This window comes from Diorhabda sublineata, chromosome X (assembly GCF_026230105.1).
Source record: "Diorhabda sublineata isolate icDioSubl1.1 chromosome X, icDioSubl1.1, whole genome shotgun sequence".
In the NCBI taxonomy this organism is placed as follows: Eukaryota; Metazoa; Arthropoda; class Insecta; order Coleoptera; family Chrysomelidae; genus Diorhabda; species Diorhabda sublineata.
In genome coordinates, this window is record NC_079485.1 from 10,235,764 (window position 1) to 10,259,507 (window position 23,744).

Below are 23,744 nucleotides of genomic sequence, written 5' to 3' on the forward strand. Positions count from 1 at the left end.
TCATTTGGTATTTTTTACAAGAAGTTTTATTAACTTTCTTATCAAATTGTTTGTAAAAATGTGCATCGAACTACTCATAGTTTGAGGCCGAAAAAGAGGTTTCTTGGTAAAAGGTACGCCTTTCATCCAATCAATACTCGTAAAAATATAATTTTCAGCTTCTTGTAATATTTTGCAATAATTATGGATCCGTAAAAAACTTAAACGCGTTATTAGCAAAAATCAGAATTCACTTACCTCTATTTGATTTATAAATTCAAGAGAACGTTCCCAAGGATTACAATACTTTTTTAAATAGATATCTAGTTATTTGTCAAATTTGTTCAGAATAAGCACAACAACTTGTTAGATAATAAATGATAGATTTTGCTGTAGTGAGAAATAAAAGTAGTTTGTGTCAAAATGGTGTAGAGAAACAGGAAATAATTTTCAATGCCCTATTTATTCTCAATTTATATTACAGTTGTCCTAAATATTTATCTCTTCTTCCTATATTTATCACTATCTGTGATTCTTATTGAAGCACTCGGCATTCCCAGCACTGATCGTACCCAAGTACATCAGTTTCTTTCCCTCCCGTTCATATTTTGAATTATTCATTATCATTTATTTTCACCTCCACTTCCAAAAATTTGGATTGAATAATAGTTTTCCTTAAGAATTGAAATAATGCCACAAGATTTAACGGTTATCAACAATTTTATTAAGCCTTATAATAAAAAATACAATTTCGAGAAAAGATTTACGTCTAAACTTACATAATATCTTTTAATAGAAAATTTGCTAATAACTTCAACTTTTTAAAATTTTTTGACCTACTTAACCACAATACTTTCCCACTTTTGCACAATAAACCAAAACCACACACATTACAAGAGTCAAAGGTCCCTATATTTCATAAATGGAAATAAATTAAAATAAGAAGTGGTTTTATCCAAAGAAATTTAAACATTTAGTACATCATTTTAGCAATAAATTAAAACACCTAAATGGAATTTAAAGTTTAACAAATTTGATTAACTCGGGAACATATAATAATGCTAAAAAATATCATAAACTCATCTACTTTTTATTATCAACAATTAATCGGAAAAAAAACAAAACTGAATAAGTACCAGGTGTGCAACTAAAAATAGGATTATATTACGCTTCAAGGGAAAAAATTATAACAAAAGTGGCCCCGAGAAACACGTATTTTCAGAATTTTATATCCACTACTAGACAGTGTATTTGAAAATATAAAATTAGAATAGCAATTTTCTTTAAACTCACCCAATTAAGTGACACTTTATACATGATAATCAAATTCTTGTTATGAGAACATCCATAAGTTGTGTTAAATTTTTTTTCATTATTTAAAAATGTTATATTTGTTTGCTAGTAAAAAAAGTATAAAGTATAAGTAAAAACCTGAATACTTGTCTAACAACAACAAGTAAAATATGAAGTAATAATTAGTTAAAACCAATGTATATATTACGAATTAAGACAAGTGACTTGTTACTTTCACACATATGTCAAATATTACACATCGTATTAAAGCTGTTTTGAAAAAAATATAATTCTCACAAATGACGAAACATTTGACATTTCAGAAGATTATATGGAATGTATGAGAAACGCGAATGTTGCTGATCAAACATATCCTGATAGGTGAATAGGTCGTGGAAGTTGATTTATTTTTCCACGCAGATATCCAGACCTGACTTGCTCAGATTTTTATCGATAGTGCCGAATATACGACCCGTCAGCGACTGATATCATGTAAAGGAAATGATGGACGAAATTTTAAACACCTAGAGCATCACTTATTACATTTGGATAACGCAACCTAGCTGTAATAATAAAATTATTATGAGAACAGTCCAAATTACTGCGGATAGATCAATGTAGCAACTTTCCATCAAGAATAAATTTCAAATTTTTCGTTTGGTTGAACCAGCCTAATAGACATAGCCGTTTACACATTTCTTAACATATCTCGGGATATAAAAAGATATCTACATGTGTTTTTCACTATTTTAATGGTAATTTACTTTACTTTTGAAAGCCTTACTCAAACTTTTGTGCTTCTATCTAAATTTGTCATGAGAAATCACAATATCGAAAATATATAAAACAACGCCCTCTAGCATTCACGATGGTAATTAAATCGCTTAGAATTTATATATTTAATATTGCTGGACAAAAGCTTTTTCAAACAACATCATGCTTATAGAAATCTGTTAAGCAGAACCGGACTTATATGCATTTTTTCATAATAAGGTTCCCACTCTCCCCCGTCTCTTATTTGAAGAGATAGACTTGAACTTGAGGAATAGAAGATCCGCAGATTTTGTTTGAAAATTTGATTATTGTATATAAATAGCCACTCAATTGTGTAAATTTTGGAAAAATTTTGCTTCTTTAATTTTATATTTTCAATTACCCCCTATAGTGTTATTATTTGCCCATCCGGTACAGAGCTGTATATTAACAAAAATTTTGAGATATAGAAAAAAAATGAAAAAATTCGTCGAATTTGATTCAATCTTCTTTAGACCAGTATCGCGTATGGTCGTCCAAAACGTTAACTTCACTTAACTAAAAATGTTGATCTAAACATTAGCAAATATACTACAAAAATTGAAAATTGATTAAATAATTTAATAACCAGTACTATAAAAAAACAAGCTTATGCAGAAGCCCTTTTTATTATGATGGAAGACAAACAAAATATTTTAATAAATGGCTACTGTTTAGTAGTATCTGCAAATTTGTGACAAACACTTAAATTTTTATAGTCATCACATATACAGAACTATAAATATTATTCTTAACAGGAGACAGTATATGTTGGCAATGTTTAGCAGCATTTTTAGTAGATAAAATACACTCTCTCCCCGACGAATTACCAAATAAGAAAGCTTCATTTCATTGTTATTGATTTAATATTCAGAGGAAAAGCTTATGCTAGGAGGGTATACAATACAAGCTTTTCATTAAATTTAAATGGATTGGCTCATTTGAATCTCTTTAATAAAAACATTTTTACGATACGATGAACGATTAACTATTATTAAGACTCACTTCTAGAAAATCGAAATCAATGCTTGTTCTCGTTATTGAGTAGCTTGTATGTGTTTCAAGATTTTCTCCTACATATTTCCTAATATCGATAAAGGTCGTATATTTAGCATTTAGCATATTTAGCAATATTTCAGTATATTCAAAAAAAATGAAAGATGTCTTATTATATATTTGGAAAAAATACTGAGAAATAATTAATAACAGAAAAGTTATATTTAATTTTGAAATTTCAAAAATCCTCGAAACAAAGTCAATCAAAAAATTTTATAAATGCGCAGAGCAGTTTGTATTACATTATATAGATTTCATTGTAAACTGACTGACTAAGGCATTTGCGTCGAAAAATTAAACAAAGCCGCGGCAAAATCAGCCGTAGTGTGCGTTTGTTTCATGACAATGCTCCAGTCCAAACTATTCTCTTTCTAAAGCTACTGTACACCAATAAGGTTTCGAAGAGATTAAACACCCACTAACCCCGACCTAGCTTCTTCCGACTATTTTTTGTTCGCAAAGCTGAAGGCGGAGTTAAGGGGTAAAAGATTTAACAGCGACGACAAAATTGAATAGGCGGTGTACGAACATTTTGACTATATAATGCATAGTGGCATAGGAGCTTTAGTCATACATTCTGTAAAGTATGTTGAAATAAAGGGATAATATATTGAAAAAAATCACAGATTTTTTTATTTATCATCTTTTTTCTACGTTAGGTTTATCATTTATCATAACATCCCTATTATCGCCCTATTACCGCCTCTAAATTGAACCTTAAGGTAATCTGTTGTTTAGTTCGCAATTGCTATTCCAATTTTTGACTGCCTAGAAAATTTTCAGATGCCTAAATAAATGAAATTCGCTAGGAATGAGGTTGGGGCTGTACGGATAATGGTCTTCACACAATTTATCTTTACTCGAATTCAGAAAACAATTACTGATCGAAATGTATAAATAGCGCTATTTCTAATCAACTCAGTCATTATTACAATATACATACATACAGTCAACGGTATGCTTAAAATGGGGTCATGTTATTTTGTTTGAGACTTAGTGACTACCGTGCATGCGTGGAACTGTAATGAAAACGGCTCTTACTTTACGAATAAACCTAATATATCTTATTATAACTTATTGTTAGATTTGGATGAAATTGTTTCATTTTATTCGAAACGGATGCAAGTATCATATAAAAATTAGGGAATAAACTGAGATTTGTTTCAGTCGTCTTATTCCGAATCCTTACGTTTTTTTTTTTTTAATAGAAATTATTGAAAATTATGTAATCGAACCTTCTCTTTCTTCTATATTATGGTAAATCTCGAGAGCTGAAGTCAGTTAGAAAATAATAATTTATAGACAAATCGATAAAGAAGAACTAGAGCCACAAAATTCATGTTGACTTGAGTTATTTTTAAAATTTATCTCAATTTAATGATACCAAGCTTATGCTTTTATTTTAATTTTATAATAATTATTGAAATTCCGAATGGTTTGTTTGACATGATTCTGTATTGAGTGGTTATTAAAAATTTTTGTTTCTGAAATCGAATACTATGGAGAGCTAGAAAAAAAAACTGTGTTCTATTTCACAAAATAATCCATAAGATCATATAATTAAAAAAAATCTGTATATAAAATAAGTTTCAGTGGTTGTATTACTAATTAGTTCCGTTCGTACATTAATATTTGCATGATATGGAATTTAGAGACAGTTCTAGAATAACGTTGATTATACTTTATATACTCACACTGTAGTTGCACAAGATACATTACAGTAGATTCTCAATATTTTAAGAGAAATATAGTAATTTCATTATTGTGAAGTATAAGAATACCGAAACCTTGAACAATTGTAACGTGTGCAATCTTTTTATAACAAAATTTTATTAATTCATAGAATAATTACTGATAGTGATCCTATTATCCCTATCTTATTGAATTGTGTTTAATGTTTCAATGCTTCTTTGCATTTTATTGATGATAAGTTCAACTGCCAGTTCTATAATGTGCGTGCGTCCCCATCACCATTAATTATTATTAGAAAACATCGATTCTAACAAATTGAAGGACAAGTGAACTGTATTGAAAAAACTTTGAAATAATAAAAATTCACGTTCGAATAAAGATTCATTCTCAAAAAGAATAAATAAAAAAGTTCATACGTACTATCTTATTTGAGAGGAACGTAAGTCATATATTTTCAGATCAAACTGATTTTGAATTTATCCTAAGATTTACGAGAGAAACGAAAAATATAAGCCCGAGAACAGTAACTTCACGGCTCATATATTTTATATGTCAGCGACTGGACCTCCTGTGGTCGAAATGCTGGTTGTCATAGTCTTCGCGATGTTTCTGAAATATATTTTCGTTTAGAAAAATATTGTTTAGTGGAATGAAATATATTACCCTCCAATTGAAATAGAAGTGATGACGCCATCAGCAAGATTCTCTCGACTAATATCATCTACCATTGCAACTTTGAGGTGGTGGCCAAAACTCGCTAAATCTTCTCTAAAGGCTTCGCTAGCTGGTGTCAAGCCCCCACTAGCTGGTGGTAATGGTGTTCCTTCAGGTCCACTATCTCCTTCCATGTCAATATCTTCGGCATTTTTCTTTAAAGGAACTTCTTCTTCATCTTCGTTATATATTTTGAAATAAGCTATCGCCAAATACACTACCGATATAATAAACGAAGGAATAGGTATTGCCATGGCATACACCAAGTTCATATAGACTTGCCACATATCCAAGTGACTTATCACCAAACTGGGATCCACTCTACTATAATAGCATGAAAAATTTGATCCGATTTCCTGGTATTTTTTTAAAAAAATTGAACAGTTGAGCATAGGAGGATAACCACAACCCTTCACGTTAGGAAATAGTTTTGCTTCCTGAAAGGACCAACCAAAATCATCATCATCTGAATCATTAGATTCATCGTCATAATCATAATCTTCCACAATAGCTCGTTTTCTACGTAGAAGAGCTGATGGTTGTACAGTTGACGAGACCGATATGTTGGAACGGTTTGCAGCTTTATAATTTACAAAAATTTGTGTGCAAGTATAAATATCTTTTGTGCAGCCTTCTCTACAAGACGTCCAACTACAATTTGATGCACCTAAGCGTCTGTCGGTTCTTAAGGTCACACAATAAGCGGGTTCTTCGTCGAACTCCATGAAAATCGTTGTAAAAGCCGGGTCGATGACAAAAGGCACAAGGAATAAAAATGAAAATAAGCTAAAAATACCAAGCAGCACAAAGAAAGCTGTAGTATAAAATAGTAATTTTTGTTGCCATGTTTTTTTAATATCCTCGCTCTCCATGGTCGCAAAGTAAGGACAATTTGGAGCTTGGACCCCAACATCTGCGTCCACAGACTAGCGCGAGCGGCTTCGGCCAGCTCACACCATGTATCTTCTCCGCAACTTAGTTATAAACTTTTATATAAAACCAACAATCTTTGGGTCCATTTTCTCAACCAACACATATCTTTATTTAATTATACGCACACGAAACGAGTGTTCTTTTACATTCTCACGATAAATAAAAATACATTTGAATTTTAAAATATTTCAAGGAAACACACATAAGAGTTAATCACAGTCGTTACAGTTTAGAAATTAATTCGCACAGTTAGAACAAATTTCGTGTAAAGTGTGCCTTCGACGGCGGGCATTGTGTTGTGAGCACTGCAGTCCGTGTTTATGGTATCGATTTTGGCGCCGATTCCGTCAGATGACTGGAATAACACTGTCACACCGTTTTCCATGAGAGGAGCCACTTGCCATCCTCGTTCTACCGGTTTTCATGGCAGAAATTTTATTCCGGTCTCTTCTGTAAGTAATTTATTCGCACTTTTGCACTTTTTAGGACGTGTATTTTAGAAATTACCATGTATATCTTTTATTGAATAGTATATATATATATATTAGAATTTGTTTTGGTAAATAATAATTCGCGGGCAGGCAGTGCGCGTGCTATTATTAGCCTCGCCGCAGTAGAATATTGATCAAGGAACGTGCGCGTTTGCATCTAGCAATCACAGGCCGATTGTCGTTATTCAGTGCCCCATAATACACGAGTCTTGAATGGCGGCTACACAAATCAACCCTAATTTTTGCTGACATCAGTATGCGAAATAGTCTTTCAAAATGCCTAAAAAGAAGCCGACACCCGTTGAAGATCTCATTATACCTCCTCAAAATACAAAAATTTGCGGAACAATATGTCTCTGTCAGTTAACTTTAATTCTTAGCAGTGTGGCTATAGTTTATTTAACAGTTGCAATTTATGTTCCTTCGACTCGTGCGATGCAATCAGGTATATCAGAAACTCCAGTTATGTGTACAACTACTCGGGCGGTTCAAGTGGAATCTTGTGATTGGGGTTCATGTGGTGAATGGTGCTTAAGCAAAACATCAGGTTCTTGTATGCAAATTTATGTTAACCTCAGACGGAATGGCTCCAGTCTACTATTAGTGAATTGTACAAGTATAGCTCAAAAAATTTGTTACGGCAAAGACCAAGAAAACGCAAAAAGAAGTAGGTGCATTGCGGATGAGTGTAAAAATTTGACAGGTACATTCAACTGTTCAATGGGTATGTGTTTAGATCTTACAGATTCTTTTGAATGCATTTATAAATACACAGATCCGCCTCTTAAATGTTCAGGTCGACGTGGAAAAATAACTTGTATTGACTTGAATGGATTATACAGCTGTAACAGAGGAACATGTGAGAGAATTCGCACTCCTTATAATTGTGATCGTCATTGTGGAGGTGCCGACATAGTAACACGAAATAAGAATGTAATAATTCTAAGTGGGGACGAAGTATATTTATCACAATGTCAACGATGCATAGATAGCGATACAGGTCAAGAAATTTGGAATGAATCTCAAGATAACATTATGATGGCTTCCTGTCATTCTATATTGAATACATCTAAGGGATTAGAAGCAGTAGATTGCGTAAATGGTTCATTACTCGCTAATAATATGTTACCGAATGTTACAAATTTTACGTACATAAGTTATTTGAGCATTTTTAACACAGTTACTTTGGATGAACGTCAAATAGTAGCTCCTCCAGAACCCGATCTATTGATTGCAAATGACAGTAAACTACTTATTAATCTCGAAGGTTGTGTGAACACATTAAGAGATGAATGTAGAGACTTTCTAAAAGTATATGGAAAAGATGGTACCGACCATTTTGCCCGAGCACGCTTCCCATGTTTTTATTCATTGGACAATCCTGGTATAGTAGTAGCACGTTTTGATTTAGCAACAACTACGAAACAATTTTTGATTGCTTCGGTCCTGCCCGCTGTTTTATTCGTTGTTTCTTGTCTGACCTTAATTTTGTGTCAACGCACAGTAGTGGTAGGTGATGATGCAAAAATGCGATTTCAGGGATGTATAAAAGCAGAAACTGAATCTACTGAAAAAACAGCATCAACGAATAATATTAACGATAGAGGAGGCGGAAATTCGATCATGGCACTTTGAGATCAATCACGTGAGTACTACATTATTTACATATTTTCACCTAAAATTATTAGTACTTTTTTTATTTTGGGAGAATTTATTAGAAATATCGACATTTTCAAATTTTCGAATTTATTGCCGATATATTTAGATAATGTAACGTAATTACAAGTCAATACTCCATCATGTGTATTCAAACAATTGATTCTTTTTTAATTTTAATTATTTATTTAATTAATTTTAAATTAAAAAATTTATTTCTCCGTTTTGTCAAGTAGTTCAACTTGACTTGAAAATTATAATTTCAAAGTAGATTTTGATGACGAGATGATGATTTGGATCACTGGTTCCCATTTCACTATCGAAATCAAACTTATCACGAACTCTTTTAGTTTCCAACAAAATCTAGAATATAGTATATAGTGAGTATGTATATGATTTTCAACTGTATAGAATAAATAAAAATTTCCATTTCGTGAAAAATATATTAGTTTGTAATGTGCTTGAATAAATAATCGATTGCTGGAAATTAATAATACTACTTATTAATTGAGTTAGATATATTTCCGGCAATATTTGTTCACTTTTATTTTATTTTATTATCGAAATTTCATTAGTACAATATAATAAATTCACGATGAGGAGGGTTTTCAATTACAACTGAAACTCTGGATATGTATCAGTAGTTTTAGAATTCATAAGCCATTTTGTGACCGGTTCATTAGTAACTGGAGACCCTTTTGAATGTATTGAGATTAATTTTCTATCCTGTCTTTGTAAAACCTTATTAAAGTTACGGGGTATATGAGAAATATAACGAGATTCGCTAAATCTTTAGGCTTTCTTTCACAAAGTAATCCTCTTCAGAGTAGTCTTCTTGGGTAGCTGACCGGCTGGGATGGCTATCATTATTTGTAGAAATCCTAGAAGTTCCAACTGATATGGGTTTCAATTCACAATCTTCTTTATGTCCTCCAAAGTTCCGAAATGACGTTCTTTCGGGACATGCGTTAATTTTTAGAAAAGAAAAAAGCTATAAGGATTCAAATTGGGATTGTTAGTGGTTATTAGCACTGCTGGCAACAAGATCAACGACAAATATCCTTTGATTATCCAGTTTTTCAATTGTCAGGTTTTTCAGTACCATTTTGCCATAAACATTTCGTATGTCCAAATCTATTGTCAAAATTTTATATACGATGAAAATTCTCAAATACAACTATTCAATCATTATTCTTATCGATCAAAGATCATGTATTACTAAAATTATCGCAAGTTCAACGGTTCCTTCATTTTTTTAAGTTGAAAGTTCTCCTGAGAGAAGTTGATGTTCAACGTGTTCTCGGCCTTCCACTAATAATGTGTCACAAATGCATAGTTGTTTTCTTAATAAACATAGTTCTCTGTATCAACTTTTCAATAACGTACTCGAGGATTAACCAAATTTAACACAAAATTTATTCCATTGCGGTGTTCCCAGATCTACTACGTTCGTTTAATTTGTTCATTCAATGTGAGTCTTAGTATTAGCACCCGAACGAAACTGTTTAATATTTTAAAACATTGGAAAAATAACTTACTGACCTTGAAAATAGTTTCAACAAATAAAATTTCAGCTGATTATATTAAATTGGAGTTGATTTTGTATCAGTAATTTCTGTTTCAGGCATTCCCCTCCTACTGGATCGAGACTGAACGGCTAAATCAAAATTTGAATCCATCTCGTAGGGGAAAGCGTACTTTTTGAATTATTGGCACACTTAATTAATAGATAATTGAAAAGAAATTGTAATTATGAGCATTATAAATGAAAAAAAACCACTCACTCTCATTTCGATAGCAGAAACTGCGAAATTTTATACTTCGTTATGTCTCGGAACTACGGCTATCCTTTCCGTATTTGCTTTTTTGTTTTTGATACCATTCGTGGTGGATCCAGCAATCACAAGCCTCTTAGCTGATTATGAGCCAGAGCCTGTGACATGCATCGTAACCCAACATATTTATGCCGAAGGCATTTCAAATTGTTCTTGGTCGTCTTGTCGCGAAGGGTGTACTCGAGAAGCCACTAAATGTCATCAAATTTACGTCAATTACTCTAAAATTCCATTTCATCTGCACAAATCCGCCAATCCCATACAGTGGGACGTAGCGGATACTCATTTTTTAATTAATACAGAAGGTTGTGGATATCCACCATCTGTTAACTGCTCTGAATTTGCTCGTCAATATGGTTACAAAACCGCAGGTACACCTTTTCCTTGTTATTATAGTAGAGTATATCCTGAAATGCAAGTAGTTGCTAGATACTCATGGGACGACACCTTGCGACATTTGGTGCTGTCTATTGCCATTCCAAACCTGTTATTTGCTGCCTCCATAGGAGTACTAAGCTATTGGTATTGCCCAGGATGTGGCAGATCCTGTCAAAAATACATGCATCACTTTCCAACAGAGTAAGTTTGTTAGAATTACTACTTGTTCGTGCATGAACATCATTCGGTTTTAATTGAGTACAAAAATAAAGATAATATAAAATGCTGCATTAATATTAAGCTATCCATTCAAACAATAATTTAACACCAACACATCTATACTTCTCATAACGATCGCTTCTTTTATATAAGAAATAAACAAGTATTATTTTTACTATACTCTATACCCCAGCATGGAAATATCACTAGTTCTCCATAAATATCCATGGTACCTGATATAAAAATAGCAATTATTATTCAATTTTTATAAACCAAAAATATGCCGGTGTCAAATAATGAATGAAACTATTACAATCTATAACGTTATTTGCTAATAGACACATATAATCTGAGAAAAACTGATACTATTACAATATTTCGATTTTATTAAACGCCCATTAAATGCTCAACTTTATTGCCTTTATAATTTGAAATATTTTCTGTGTGTGAAAAGCACACGTATACTTTTTCATAGTTAACCTAGTTTCCAAGGTAAAATGAATATCATTAATGATGTAGTACAGTTTTACCTTATTATATTTATACAATCTTCCATCTTTCACAATGGTATTCCAGCGCATGATTAACATTAGTTGTATCTCTAGCTTTCTATCAAATTGCGCTTAATTTTTTATGTGCATTAGATAAAGATATATCTATATTATTTGTACGGATAGATGAGAAAAAAATAAATCATTTGTCATAACAGATGCTTCAATTTCAAAAGAACTAGTAGCTAAAAAGAACGCAAGAAATGAACGGTATTAGCACCAAACCATTGGTCACCTGAAGTTTGATTTGATCCTAGGAATATAAGTGAAGTCATTGACAAATGGGCGGTTGAGAAATTGTTTACTTACTTAATGGGAACAATGTACGTTTGATGAAATCTCAAATTGAACATTCTACTAAGAGCGATAAATTAGATGTACACTTTAACTATTCAACATGTTCTGAACTCATCAACCAGCCATTTTTCCGACTACAGATTATCACTATATAAATGTATTGAACTTTTACAAACGACATAACAGACTTCTTAAGGAACTCATAATATACTATAATGAGTTGTAATACCTGTTTATTATTAAATCGTGAGATGCTTATTATACCGTTAATCTACTTCAATCCTTTTAGTCGCTTGTTGACTCATTCATTCATAATATACATCTATATATTTTTATTTTCATTTTATGCGATTTTGTAAGTTTATCTGTGTCTCCAAACCATCCCTTCATACTATCTTCTAAGAGTTTATTCGTATATATTTATTTATTCATATATATATATATATATATATATATATATATATATATATATATATATATATATATATTCTAAATGTTCTTGATTTTAGATGCATTAATAATTAATATATCAAAAGGTCTAAGAAATAAGAAATTGACTTTTTGATATGCTTATGTTTCTGAATGTTCTTGATTTTAGGTCTCTTCTGTTTCAAAATTCAATAAATTTTTTTAATAATTTTAAAAGGATAGATAAAAATTGACGTTTCGACTTGTCTTTAAGTCTTCACCTTCATCATAAATACCAAAATAAGAATAAAATGAAACTAGAACTTTGTTTTAATAAGAAAAATTAATTTTTCCTTAGTCCTTACATCTCAAATATTAAATTATTTGTAGTTTTATTAGAATTTACAAAATAGAGCTATACATTTAACTTAAATTATTTAGGTCTTTTTCATCATTAATAGCTTTTTCGTTCTTATGGATGTGAACCATTTCTAAAAATTCTCTTTTTCGTGTATTATATTCCGTTTCAAGAATTTTTTCAAGAAAAGGATAAACAGATACTACACTTGGGAAGAACAACTTTTTATTTCGCCATCAGATGCAAAAAAATTGAAAATTCGAAATACTTTATCCCCTAAAATATATGGTTTACCAAAATTGTTTCAAGTATTCAAGCTCCTCTCACCCCATTATCTTATTATTTGAAAAATACTTTGAAAAAAATTTGATATCAAAACAAATACAAATCAAAAACACATGAGATTTAAAAAAAAATTAAAAGTATCGAAATTCCTACCGAATATGTATTTATTTCGTTAGATGTGGTTTCTTTATATACAAATCCTACTACCATTATGAAAAAAATATATTAATAAAAAAATGGAACAAAATCAAAGAATATAAGAAAATACCTCAAAACGCATTTATAAAAACGATAGAACAACAATATATTTCAAATATGAAAATGAAATAAACAAACAAATTGGTGATTGTGCTATGGAAGCTTCCATTTCAAGTGTTATAACACAATTGGTAATGGAAGATATTGAGGAGGCTCTCCTAAGCAAACATAATATTAATATTCCATTCTTTTTCCGATATGTAGATGATTGCATTACTGCTATACCAAAGAATCAAATTAAAAACATAAATAAAAATGTCTTAGGTCTGAAGTCTTTATCAAAATATTTTGATACAGTCGAATCGTCAAAATTTATCTTTCTTTTAAAAACTATCAAAAAAACTAATTTTGAAACAGAAGAGACCTAAAATCAAGAACATTTAGATGCATTAATTAGACCTTTTGATATATTAATGCATCTAAATGTAATGTGTGTATGAAGGATACGCTTCAAATCCTACGTTCACCTAGAAATAAAGAAATTCTATATTTTACTAAAGATAGAGGATTGGAGTTGTTTATATCTCTCTTTTAGGAGAAAAATGTTCAAATTGTATATATTTTTAACATGAATTCGTTTATTATTGAACATATACCAGGATCAAAAGGAAGCGAACTTTCAATGACAAATATTTAAAATTTTTTGGCAACTATATGGCATAATATGTAGTTATCTGAAAAGTTACGGCTTTTTATTAATGTCAGATCTGGAATTAGTGTAAATTTTCAAAAGTATTTTCCAGTAATCTTAGTTAACATGGAGTATTTCAGATTATCATTATTGTTAACAGGGTCATGTGTTCTTTCCGACCAATCTTTCAGATATAGTCACCGTCTTACTGGAAGAAAGTAATGTGACCGAGCAGGATCTTGTTAGAGGTTAATAATATCATCAATACGGGTGCTCACTAATTCGTGGAACCAATTTAAATAGAAATCGGGTTTTTCTCAGTGAGTGAAGGTCCAATAATACTATTCCCAAGAATACCAACATATAGCTGACTTTTGCAAACTTTTACTTTATTTGCAAACTATGTATGGCCCATTTCTAAAAAGCTACTGATTTCTATCACTCCAGTAGTGATAATTTGCTGCAGAGTGATGTGGAGGGTCTGCAGTAAAGGTCTTCAAAACCTCCTTTGTGCTGCTTCATCCATGATGATTGATCCATTTATGTCAGTAAGAGAGCAGATTTCAATAAACTTGGGAACTAATCCCAGAACATATTTCTGGCTTAAGTTGAACAATTCTTCTTGCGCATCTTGCACATTTCCCACTGGTAGGTATAATTTGAAATATAAACACCATTTTAAAAAAGCGTACATCCCTTAAATCGCAAAATTAATTTGTTATTTGGGCGACAATAGTGTTATGAATGATAAATAGAGGATATTTATGCAAAAATCTTCAAAATTCTTCACTTCGGCTGCTTTCTTCATCTTATAATCTGTACGACTACAAAAATATTATGCTTCTTTGTTAATTTCGTGGAGATTACAAGTAAAAATATTTTGATAATTTAATTCATTGTAATTCATTGAAATCATATCACAAAGTGTTCTTGATAACTGAAACTTGTTTACAGTTTTCACCAGCTATAAAAAGTAGGTCAATTATGGGATATTTTTGAAAAATTAGTTAAACGACGGTGTCAGTCAACCCCACTTTCCATTAAAGATTTAAGTGGTTGTGTCCGCCCGCGCTACAAAATGATGTATTTTCGCTGAAAAACAGCCTACAAGCTGTCCCTCTGAAAAATAAGTGTGTCGTGGGTTTGCATACTTTTGAATTTTTTATAAAGACTGTAGTATGGAGGAAGGTACATTATCAAATTTAAATATTGTAGAGGTACTCGTATATCAACATATTATGAACTAATTTAGTATAATCGAATTTGAGAATCAAAGTGAAGGGAACAGGAGAATTGAACTGTTTAAGGTGGAACATTAATTACTCCCTTGAATTCACTCTATACAGTTTTCGTCTTATCCTGTGTATTTATCTGTATATTTTTATATGTTATTGCTTGTTATATACTCTAAGTTGCCTGTAGTTAGCAATTACGCTTTTTAACTTGAAAAGTATGTGCATTACCACATTTTATATTATACAATTTCATAAAACACTATTACTTGTAGTAACGACATACATCTGGGGGTCCATTCCTTCGGAAAAAAAACAAGTTTGTCTTCAATGGGCTTACTAAAAGGTATATTCTTTGAGAGTATACGTTCAGTGTGTGTCAAGCTAACTATTTATAAACTGGTATAAATATTTCCACGTAACTACTTTATGTTATTAGTGTTTGTTTTTAATTATAAAACCTTTTATTTTAAAAGAAATTAGCATACAAATACAATGTTCATATGAGTAGAGATGGCGTCAATGTAAACAAAATAATGTATTTTTTATTAGGTTTAAACATCATCGACCCAAATGTTAACTTGTTAAAAATGTTTACAGTAGAATTGATTTAAAGCTTCTAATAATCTCAATTTTTGTACATAGCTCATCTATCTTGTACCAGAAGTTTGGCGAGGTTCTACTTTATACTACGTTTTCTGTTTTTCCTTCAAATATTAATTTTACAATCTCGCTTTTTATGTGTAATTATAATTGATGTAATATATTTAACAAATTTTATTCGAAATAGTTGAAGCAAATGCTCAAATAGCAAAGAAAAGTTTCTGTTAAGTACGATGACTTAAAATTTCCACGATGTATCTAAATTTATCCATAAATCAAAAACGAAATAATAATTCGTATTTACATAGGTATATACTGTAGTAGCAAGTATATCCCATAAAAGTAAGTAGACTGTGATTCTGATAACAAAACGCTAACCAAAATAAAATTCCATCTCCAAACAATGTGACTTAATTCTTCTTAGGAGAGAAAAATACGTTACTTTTTATATGGTGGCAATTTCCACTTTCTCAATCTGAAATTATCTTTGGATTATATCTATATCGATTCAATTTATATTAGCTGTATATCTACCATTGTTGTTGCTTGAACAGAGAAAACAGTTTCGAACTGCAATACGTTGAAGACTTTACCTTGAAAAATAATTGGTTACAAAGGTATTCTTCTTTTAATCATTGTTTATTTCCAGCTTAAACTATAATCTCTCTCTTTGAACGTACCAATATGTCGAAACTTTTAGCTCTTACAATATTTTTGTTTGCAATAATTTTCACCCCTTAAAAATAATTGAAAGGATAGAAGAATTGGTGATAAACAACTACAAAGATTTATAATCAATGTCGTAAAAACCCGAATGGTTAGTAAATATTATATTTTTCTAAATATGTTTCCTATCTTACATGTTTGTATCTTAGAAGGGTTAGTACAAGATAATATTTAAAACGCCATCATTTAAACTTCTCCTTAGGAATTTATAAATGTTTACCATGCCTAAATTGGGAATAAAAATAAAATGAACGGCAGCTATTTGACTTTTAAAGAGGTCTTATTGTTGCTCTTCGGGAAGCTGGAGAGAAAATAAGCAGAAGTCTGGATACTATTATTATGTTATTAGGCGTGTCACCAACAACACCAAACACGAATAGCAAGAGGCACGGATCCTTGGAATATAAACGGATAAGAAGTTTTGGGATTTTCCACACCGATATCAGTTAGTGTCACCTTTAATTCTTGAAAGGATAATATATCCATTTCGATGCTGCCAAAAACAACTATTATGATAACAGAAATGAAACATTATCGCATTTAGTGATGATTCCCTGCTCTGCCTATACATGTATTGTCCTCGAGCGAGGGATAGCAGGAGACGTACCTAACGTCACAAACTAAAATATTTTATTGAGCAGCTTTTACATAGCACCGTTAGAGCTGTTAGGAGTATGAGATACTATTGCTTATGGCTCAAGGTCAGCTTTTGTCTTCATCAGAAACAATATGAATACACATCGATACATTCGAGAAGTAATGGAAATTCATCTGATTCCAGACAACTTTGATCTATTCCCACCAATCTCAAATATGTAAAATAGTCGGTAAAAGGTTAAGATATGTTTAGTCTCCTCCTTAAACTCGGATGGTTATTCGACGTGATATAGAAATCGTTTAGAATAAGATACCCCAGCTTCTGATTATAATTATGCTTAGACGCTTTGGGCAATTTTTGGGCAAACGTGAAGCTTGAAGGCATTATTTATTGTACGTTTCCATGGGGCAAGGTTTACGAGAGTAAGCCATGCTTATTATTTCAAATTATTTCAGTTCGTGACGCATATGAAAATATAAAATTAATGAACAGTTCACACGATTTTGCGTTCGTGGCGCTAATTATTTATTGTTCACAAGTTTAGTCTAGATCGAAACATAGATCATGAATAAACTAGTTGTTGAAAGGTGTGCCGTTATGAGTTCTGCTCTTTTTTTTTGTATTATATCAGCAAAAATATTAGGTACCAGATTCGTTTAACTTCGTATAAACGAATAAATGAGCACATATGATCAAACCAGAATATTTTTGGCTTTTAGATATAATTTGTACCAGACCTCGCACTGCTAGATATTTTTTCAACTCCTAACAATAAGAGCTTCTTAGATTTTTCATTACACAATCATTTATTTTGGCCAAAGATCAGAAATTTTTAATTCATGTCTTATCCTATTAGCAGCTGCGTGCAAAACTATCATGATATCCATCGAAATTTAAGTCATATAACACTTTTTTCAGATACCATAACTCCAAAAAACATGTGGTTTCATTGTCATTAAACTTCATCAGAAACGTATTTCATGAAAGTATGATTAAGCACCATTAAGTAGGTGAATAAAATATTATTCATTTACATATTACTTGCTCATATATAAGCCAAATATTACCGAAATAAAATATATATCATTGTTTTCTGGGTGTTCTAGCTAACTCATTTAAGAGACATTTGGAAACATTTTAAATCAAGCATTTATTATTGAATTTTCCCACATAAACAGTAGTTTAAGAGAATTAGGGCTACGTAAATTTTCGAAATATTCGATTATGTAAGAAATATTTGTTTCATTTTTTTTTCGTTATAATTTGATGGAAATTTATGAATATTCGCTTATTTGTGAGTAAAAGTTGACAGTATATTCAAAAAAAAACAAATTCTTGTGAAAAGAGTTGATGAAAAAAATCTTTATACCAGTTTTGAATAGAAAACACAAACGCTTTTGTTATCAAGCATCCATAGACACTATTTTGTATAAAATGTTTTGTATGCCGATCACTGCATAAATAATCTCAATACCCACACAACCTCCAGTTATTTCGATATCATTATAAGTCAGAATTCAGCATTATATACTCTAAAGAATTTGTTCATTATTCAGAAAACCATATTTGCAATAATATATGACATTGATTATCAACTATATATTTGAAAAATAGTAGTTCAATCTAAAGAAGACTTGGTAATAACAATTTAATAAATATTTTCATTTCTGTCATTAAAATTCTAAACATTGAAGCTTTTAATAAATATTATTCTTGACGACTATACTCTTTTACATCTATATCTTTTTTATTAAGTGATGATACTTTTGGTGGTATCCATATTGTGATTCTTATCTCAAATATAGTACCAATTAGTTTGCCCCATGTCTTCCTCTTTTTTGGTTTTGCCTAATTGTGGCTCCCATACTTCCTTCACTGGTCGTGAAACTATTCTTCGTCAAAATTTTTCTAGGAAGTATGAGATGTTTTCTGCAATTAGGACTATATCATCATCACGATACGAAATGATTATTTTTAACGATAAAGATTTCCTGGATAGTTTTATATGCAAAGATAAATTGAACTTTTTCCTTTGTGGACATATGAAAACTCAATATGCGGGTATGGGGCTCAAATAATCTTCATGCGATGTTACATGTGCAACGAGATTTCTTAAATTTCAAACGATATACGTGATCAGCAATAACATGACCTCTAGATTAGAGGATCTAGTGATAGGGCTTGCAAGGTCACCCGATCTAATTTCGTATGATTTCAACATTTTTAGGTTCATAAAGGATCGTCTGTATGTGCCACCATAGTCTTCCCATTGAGAAGCAGGATTGTAAGAACTCTTGTAACAAGTACTCCGAAGATACCGATCAACATATGGGGAGTACCGCACATCGCCTTAACATGTGCCGTGTAATGAATGGTGCTCACACTTTCGGGGTTTAATGTAAAACTCTTCTTATTCCTCTTTCGATTGATGTATCATTTATATCTGTTGAATGTTATAAATTATAAAGAGTTAAAACCCCAGTATTCAGGTATTCATTTTGAAAAACCCGGTATATTATTATTATATTTATATATTATGAGCTATAGATAATCGTCAGGAATGCTTTATATTATAAAATACCAACAACTGAAATTTCCTAATTTCATAAATAATTGCAATATTCTTTTCTTTGTGTGTTCCATATTTTTAGAGAAAGAAGTATTCTCGAATAATTTGTATATAAAATAGATTCATGGAATTCAAGGAATCTTCATACGATAAATATATCAAACATTTCATAGGAAACGTTCTCATTTTACAACATTGAAAAATTAGCTGTCAGTTGTGCTTATTTCATGAATCCAATTCTAAAAATGCAGAATTTTTCTTATTGTTAGTAAATATAAGATAAAATAAAAGTGTCACCTACATTTCGTGAAACTAATTATAGTTACAGGAATTTTGTTGGCTAGGATTGATTAATATCGAAATTCATATAATTAATTACAAGATATTTATCTCGATTAATGACATATATTTATTTCAACACCTATGGTAAAATCACTGTATTCTTTGTCCTGTAGAAATGTACAGTTGATCGGCATATTATAAAACATAAGTAATTTTGATCCACTGGTCACATGGTTTTTTGTTCGCAAGAGAATTTGAAAGAAATGTGAACATGGAACAATCATTTTGAAATGCTCTAATAATTATAATAATATTGTAAGTTATTTTTAACGGGACAACAGTGTAACTTTAGATAGACAGTTAAACACACACATTTGGTGCTAAATTAGAGTTTAATTGTGATTTGCCTAAACAATGATAATGTTAAGTAAGAGTATAGCTTGTGTCAATTCATGGTTTCAATTCTTTGAACCTACTTCATATGTTCGTTTATACGAATTTTGTTCTATTATAAGTACTCCATTGTCTCGTATGAAGACTTTAATTTTCTCCATTATATTCCCCTCGGATACGATCATTCATTACTTCCTCGTAATTATTTTTCCATGACCGTTTTATAATACAAATTTGTCATGATGCATTCTATTTATTTATAAGTTTTTGGTTTCTGACGCCATAAATATATAATCCTTTGTTCGTCTTTTTCATTTTTATTTAGTACTATTGCGATTAACTGCAACAACATTCCTAGTACACAACAAAATCGTAATAATGATAATTAATCAAGAGTAACCTGTGGGAAAAAGCATTATATATATTTTGAGTTTATTTCTATTGAACCTCTATTCTCTCTCTTTCATTCTAGATTCCAGCATTCTGGTCAATTCTGGTTATCTGTTACAAAATAAAAACCACTTCACTACAGTATTCGAAGACTTCTACTAGTAATGATAAAAAACAGTACGTTTTCATTTAAAAATTCGTTAGTATAATTTAAAAAATTATCTCGTGACGTGGTTTATCTGTCATGATTTATAGGTAACTCAATTCTCACTGACTATCAATATCTTCACCTGACTAAATCTTATTTTAATACATTTATTAGTACATTTTATAGGTTGATGTGGATGTGAAACATTTCCATTTTAAACTCTCTTTGCGAAAATTATTTATGTGAGACGAACGTATGTGTTTTTTTTAATATTGGTAGTTTTGATACATTTATTGATAAGATTTTGTGTCTCTATATATTCAATATTAAAATTTTGCAGAGAGGAAGACTTCGATGAAAATAACTACTAGCACCGAGCAATTTTCAAGTTTCTGAAACCTTACCACGCCAGCTTTACCGAAAGTTTTCCTCTACTTTTACATTCTTCATCATCATCCTCAATTACTATAAAACTGTTTGATACTAAAATGTCCTGCTTTTTAAAAAAAATTTGTAACAACAGAGATTTTTACACTTCTCTTCAATTACTATATTATCAGAAATCACCAAAATCGTAAATTGTACACATAGTTCAAAAATACCATTCACTAGTTTCCACCAAGTAGAACACTATTGTTGGTGAAATAAAAAATTTTATTTGATACTTTATAGTTATATGAAATGGAAGACGACCAATGAACAGTTTGAAACACGTACTTTTGTTGGTTCACAAAGGACTTTTTTCCCATTCACGCAACATTCTTGGGATTTTCTGAAACTATTGAATGGTAGAAGAAATTAAATTAGTGAAAAATCTTTGTTCTTACTGAATTCTATTGTTCAACTTCAGTATTGTAATATAAAGAGATAAAAGTTAGTACAAATATTTAAATGAATTTTGCCTTAAGAATTCGTTCTTATAGCACTATATTACTCTTGAATAAATATAATAATTTGTAAATATTGTTACACAAAACAAATTGCCCAATAAATTATACTGCGATTTTTCTTTTTTTTATTTTTCTCATTCCTAGTAAAATTATGATAACAATTTTTTAAATTTCTGGGTAGATGAAATTTTAAAACATCGATTTATTAAAACTAAATTCAATATTTTTTAAAACATGAGCTCTTAAGTATGGCTTATTATTGTAATATATATGATAAGGGAGAGAACTACTTGAATAACACACACAAAGCCAAAATGCTACTGAAGCTCATGCTAAAGACTAATAAAAAATGAAACGTCAAAAAAAATATTGAATATTGGAGTAAGTTCGTGACATATTTATCACAAAAATCATAATGTAACTCATCTATCTTGAGTAGGTTCACACAAAATTTGATTTGACGAGACTCGTAGTGCTTCAGAAATAGCTCAAAATATTCTGTCGAGGAATTGAGGAATGTACCTAAATGTGACACCACAAGGAATGCTAGCAATCACATGGCATCCCTGTCACAGATTAAGATTCAAAATTTATTTTTTTTTATGCAAAAAAATATACATAATTTCTATTCCACTCCATTGGAAAAATAATTATTTATTGAAAACAAAATTTTAAACTGAATTGTCAATATTTTGAAAATGATCTATATGTAAAATTCTTATTTTCTGATATCATTTATATCGGTAAAATCAATTCATTTAAATTTTTAACAGCATGCTTTGGTTTGTGTGTTTCTGATGGGATGAATGTAGTGGATATTGGATCAACATGTAGAGAAGACTCTAGCTCTATGATTATGATTAAAATGATAATCAGAAAATCCTAATCTGCAGTCTCCTCATCAAAATTCCAACAATCTCTAAATTATTTTTTAATGGTTTTATTTTCTCTTTTGTGTTGAATATACACAGATGGCGATATATATGTTTCTTCAGGTTATAGAATAATCAGCGTCGATGTTCATTTACTTTAACATTGTTTTCACGTGGAAATTCAATTGTCTGTTGTGTAGTGTGTGACGAAGCATTATCTAAATGCACATCAATCTCAATTCAAAAACTACAGGTAAACATTTTGTGGTACACCACTTTGCTGTAACTATACGTTGATCTTCAAGCCCAATTTCTTTCACAAATCCAGTATTACGAATCAAATTTTCGTAAATAAGTTTCTTGATAGACATTTGCGTTGTGGTTATTATTGGTGTTGATGAATTTTCACACATAAACCTTTTGTGGTTGAGAATACCATAAAATGGTAGGTATGTCTCATCACATGTTACTTTAGAATACGGTTTCCACCAACATATAACATTTCCCGCGCGATTCTTACTCGCTCTACCATTCACAAATCGTTATGTAGATGTGGCACCCAACGAGATATAATGAATATATGATCATGTAAAATTGATTTAACTGTTTCGTCAATCGCTTGATAGATTTTGTTTCAAACGGTAACTGAGGGGCTACGAACACGTTCTTCATTACCAAGTGATATCCGTCTTCTTTTAAATTCCCTCGAAATACAGTTTCTCTTATCACCAAAATCCCAGTGAAAATGTCCCCTATATTCACTTGAATCGACCTTAAAATCATAATTTGTTTATACCGCTATTTACTTTGTGATAGCAGCGACTTTATTGCAATTTAATACTTAGGGATAATAGTATGTAAAAAAATGAAATGTTATCAGCTCTAATTTTCTAGTTTCGTGGCATCTCAAAATATACAGAGTGGCTCTGTTAAAAATATTAAGCCAGTGGTAGTTACAGTCTTGAAAATTAATTAGCACTATTCCAAGGTTTCTTATATATCTCGCTATAAGTTATTTCAATTCAATTCAATATTATCAGTATTAATTTGTTAATAGTATTTAAATAGAAATTCTAAAAGTTCTAGGTTGATACAATTTTCTACCTATAGTGTGACTATGTTAGGTGGATTCCGTTTTTATTTAATTGTAGTTTACTTAACCCTGTAATACGAAAATAATATTTGTTAGAAGGGCTTTGAGATATATTTATTTCG

At 30.7% G+C, this 23,744-nt stretch overlaps 3 protein-coding genes across 4 annotated transcripts; 2 read left to right on the plus strand and 1 right to left on the minus strand.

Annotated features, from left to right (window-relative positions):
- Positions 1-680: 680 nt before the first annotated feature.
- LOC130451184 (protein tipE) lies at positions 681-6,827 on the minus strand. Its single transcript, XM_056790027.1, has 2 exons — positions 5,476-6,827; positions 681-5,421 (listed from the first exon to the last, which is right to left on the minus strand). The coding sequence occupies exons 1-2, from the start codon at positions 6,396-6,398 to the stop codon at positions 5,358-5,360; spliced, it is 987 nt and encodes a 328-aa protein (XP_056646005.1). The 5' UTR covers positions 6,399-6,827; the 3' UTR covers positions 681-5,357.
- LOC130451185 (protein tipE) lies at positions 6,809-21,772 on the plus strand. 2 transcript variants are annotated; one of them, XM_056790028.1, is made up of 5 exons: positions 6,809-6,911; positions 8,490-8,595; positions 10,231-11,020; positions 15,334-15,404; positions 21,108-21,772. In XM_056790028.1, exons 3-5 carry the CDS (start codon positions 10,359-10,361, stop codon positions 21,161-21,163), a joined length of 789 nt encoding a protein of 262 aa, XP_056646006.1. In that variant the 5' UTR covers positions 6,809-6,911; positions 8,490-8,595; positions 10,231-10,358; the 3' UTR covers positions 21,164-21,772. The 2 variants fall into 2 exon arrangements, with proteins under 2 accessions (XP_056646006.1, XP_056646007.1); XM_056790029.1 differs by lacking the exon at positions 15,334-15,404 and having other exon boundaries at positions 6,828-6,911.
- LOC130451183 (uncharacterized) lies at positions 7,227-10,336 on the plus strand. The gene is made up of 2 exons (XM_056790026.1): positions 7,227-8,595; positions 10,231-10,336. The coding sequence occupies exon 1, from the start codon at positions 7,227-7,229 to the stop codon at positions 8,583-8,585; it is 1,359 nt and encodes a 452-aa protein (XP_056646004.1). The 3' UTR covers positions 8,586-8,595; positions 10,231-10,336.
- Positions 21,773-23,744: the final 1,972 nt, after the last annotated feature.

Coding starts and splice junctions, on each gene's coding strand:
- LOC130451183 (XM_056790026.1), top strand. CDS start 7,227: ATGCCTAAAAAGAAGCCGACACCCGTTGAAGATCTCATTATACCTCCT.
- LOC130451185 (XM_056790028.1), top strand. CDS start 10,359: ATGAGCATTATAAATGAAAAAAAACCACTCACTCTCATTTCGATAGCA. Junction 11,021..15,333: donor ATGCATCACTTTCCAACAGA/GTAAGTTTGTTA, acceptor TATTACTTGTAG/TAACGACATACATCTGGGGG. Junction 15,405..21,107: donor TTCAATGGGCTTACTAAAAG/GTATATTCTTTG, acceptor AAAATTTTGCAG/AGAGGAAGACTTCGATGAAA.
- LOC130451184 (XM_056790027.1), bottom strand. CDS start 6,398: ATGGAGAGCGAGGATATTAAAAAAACATGGCAACAAAAATTACTATTT. Junction 5,422..5,475: donor ACTTCTATTTCAATTGGAGG/GTAATATATTTC, acceptor AATATATTTCAG/AAACATCGCGAAGACTATGA.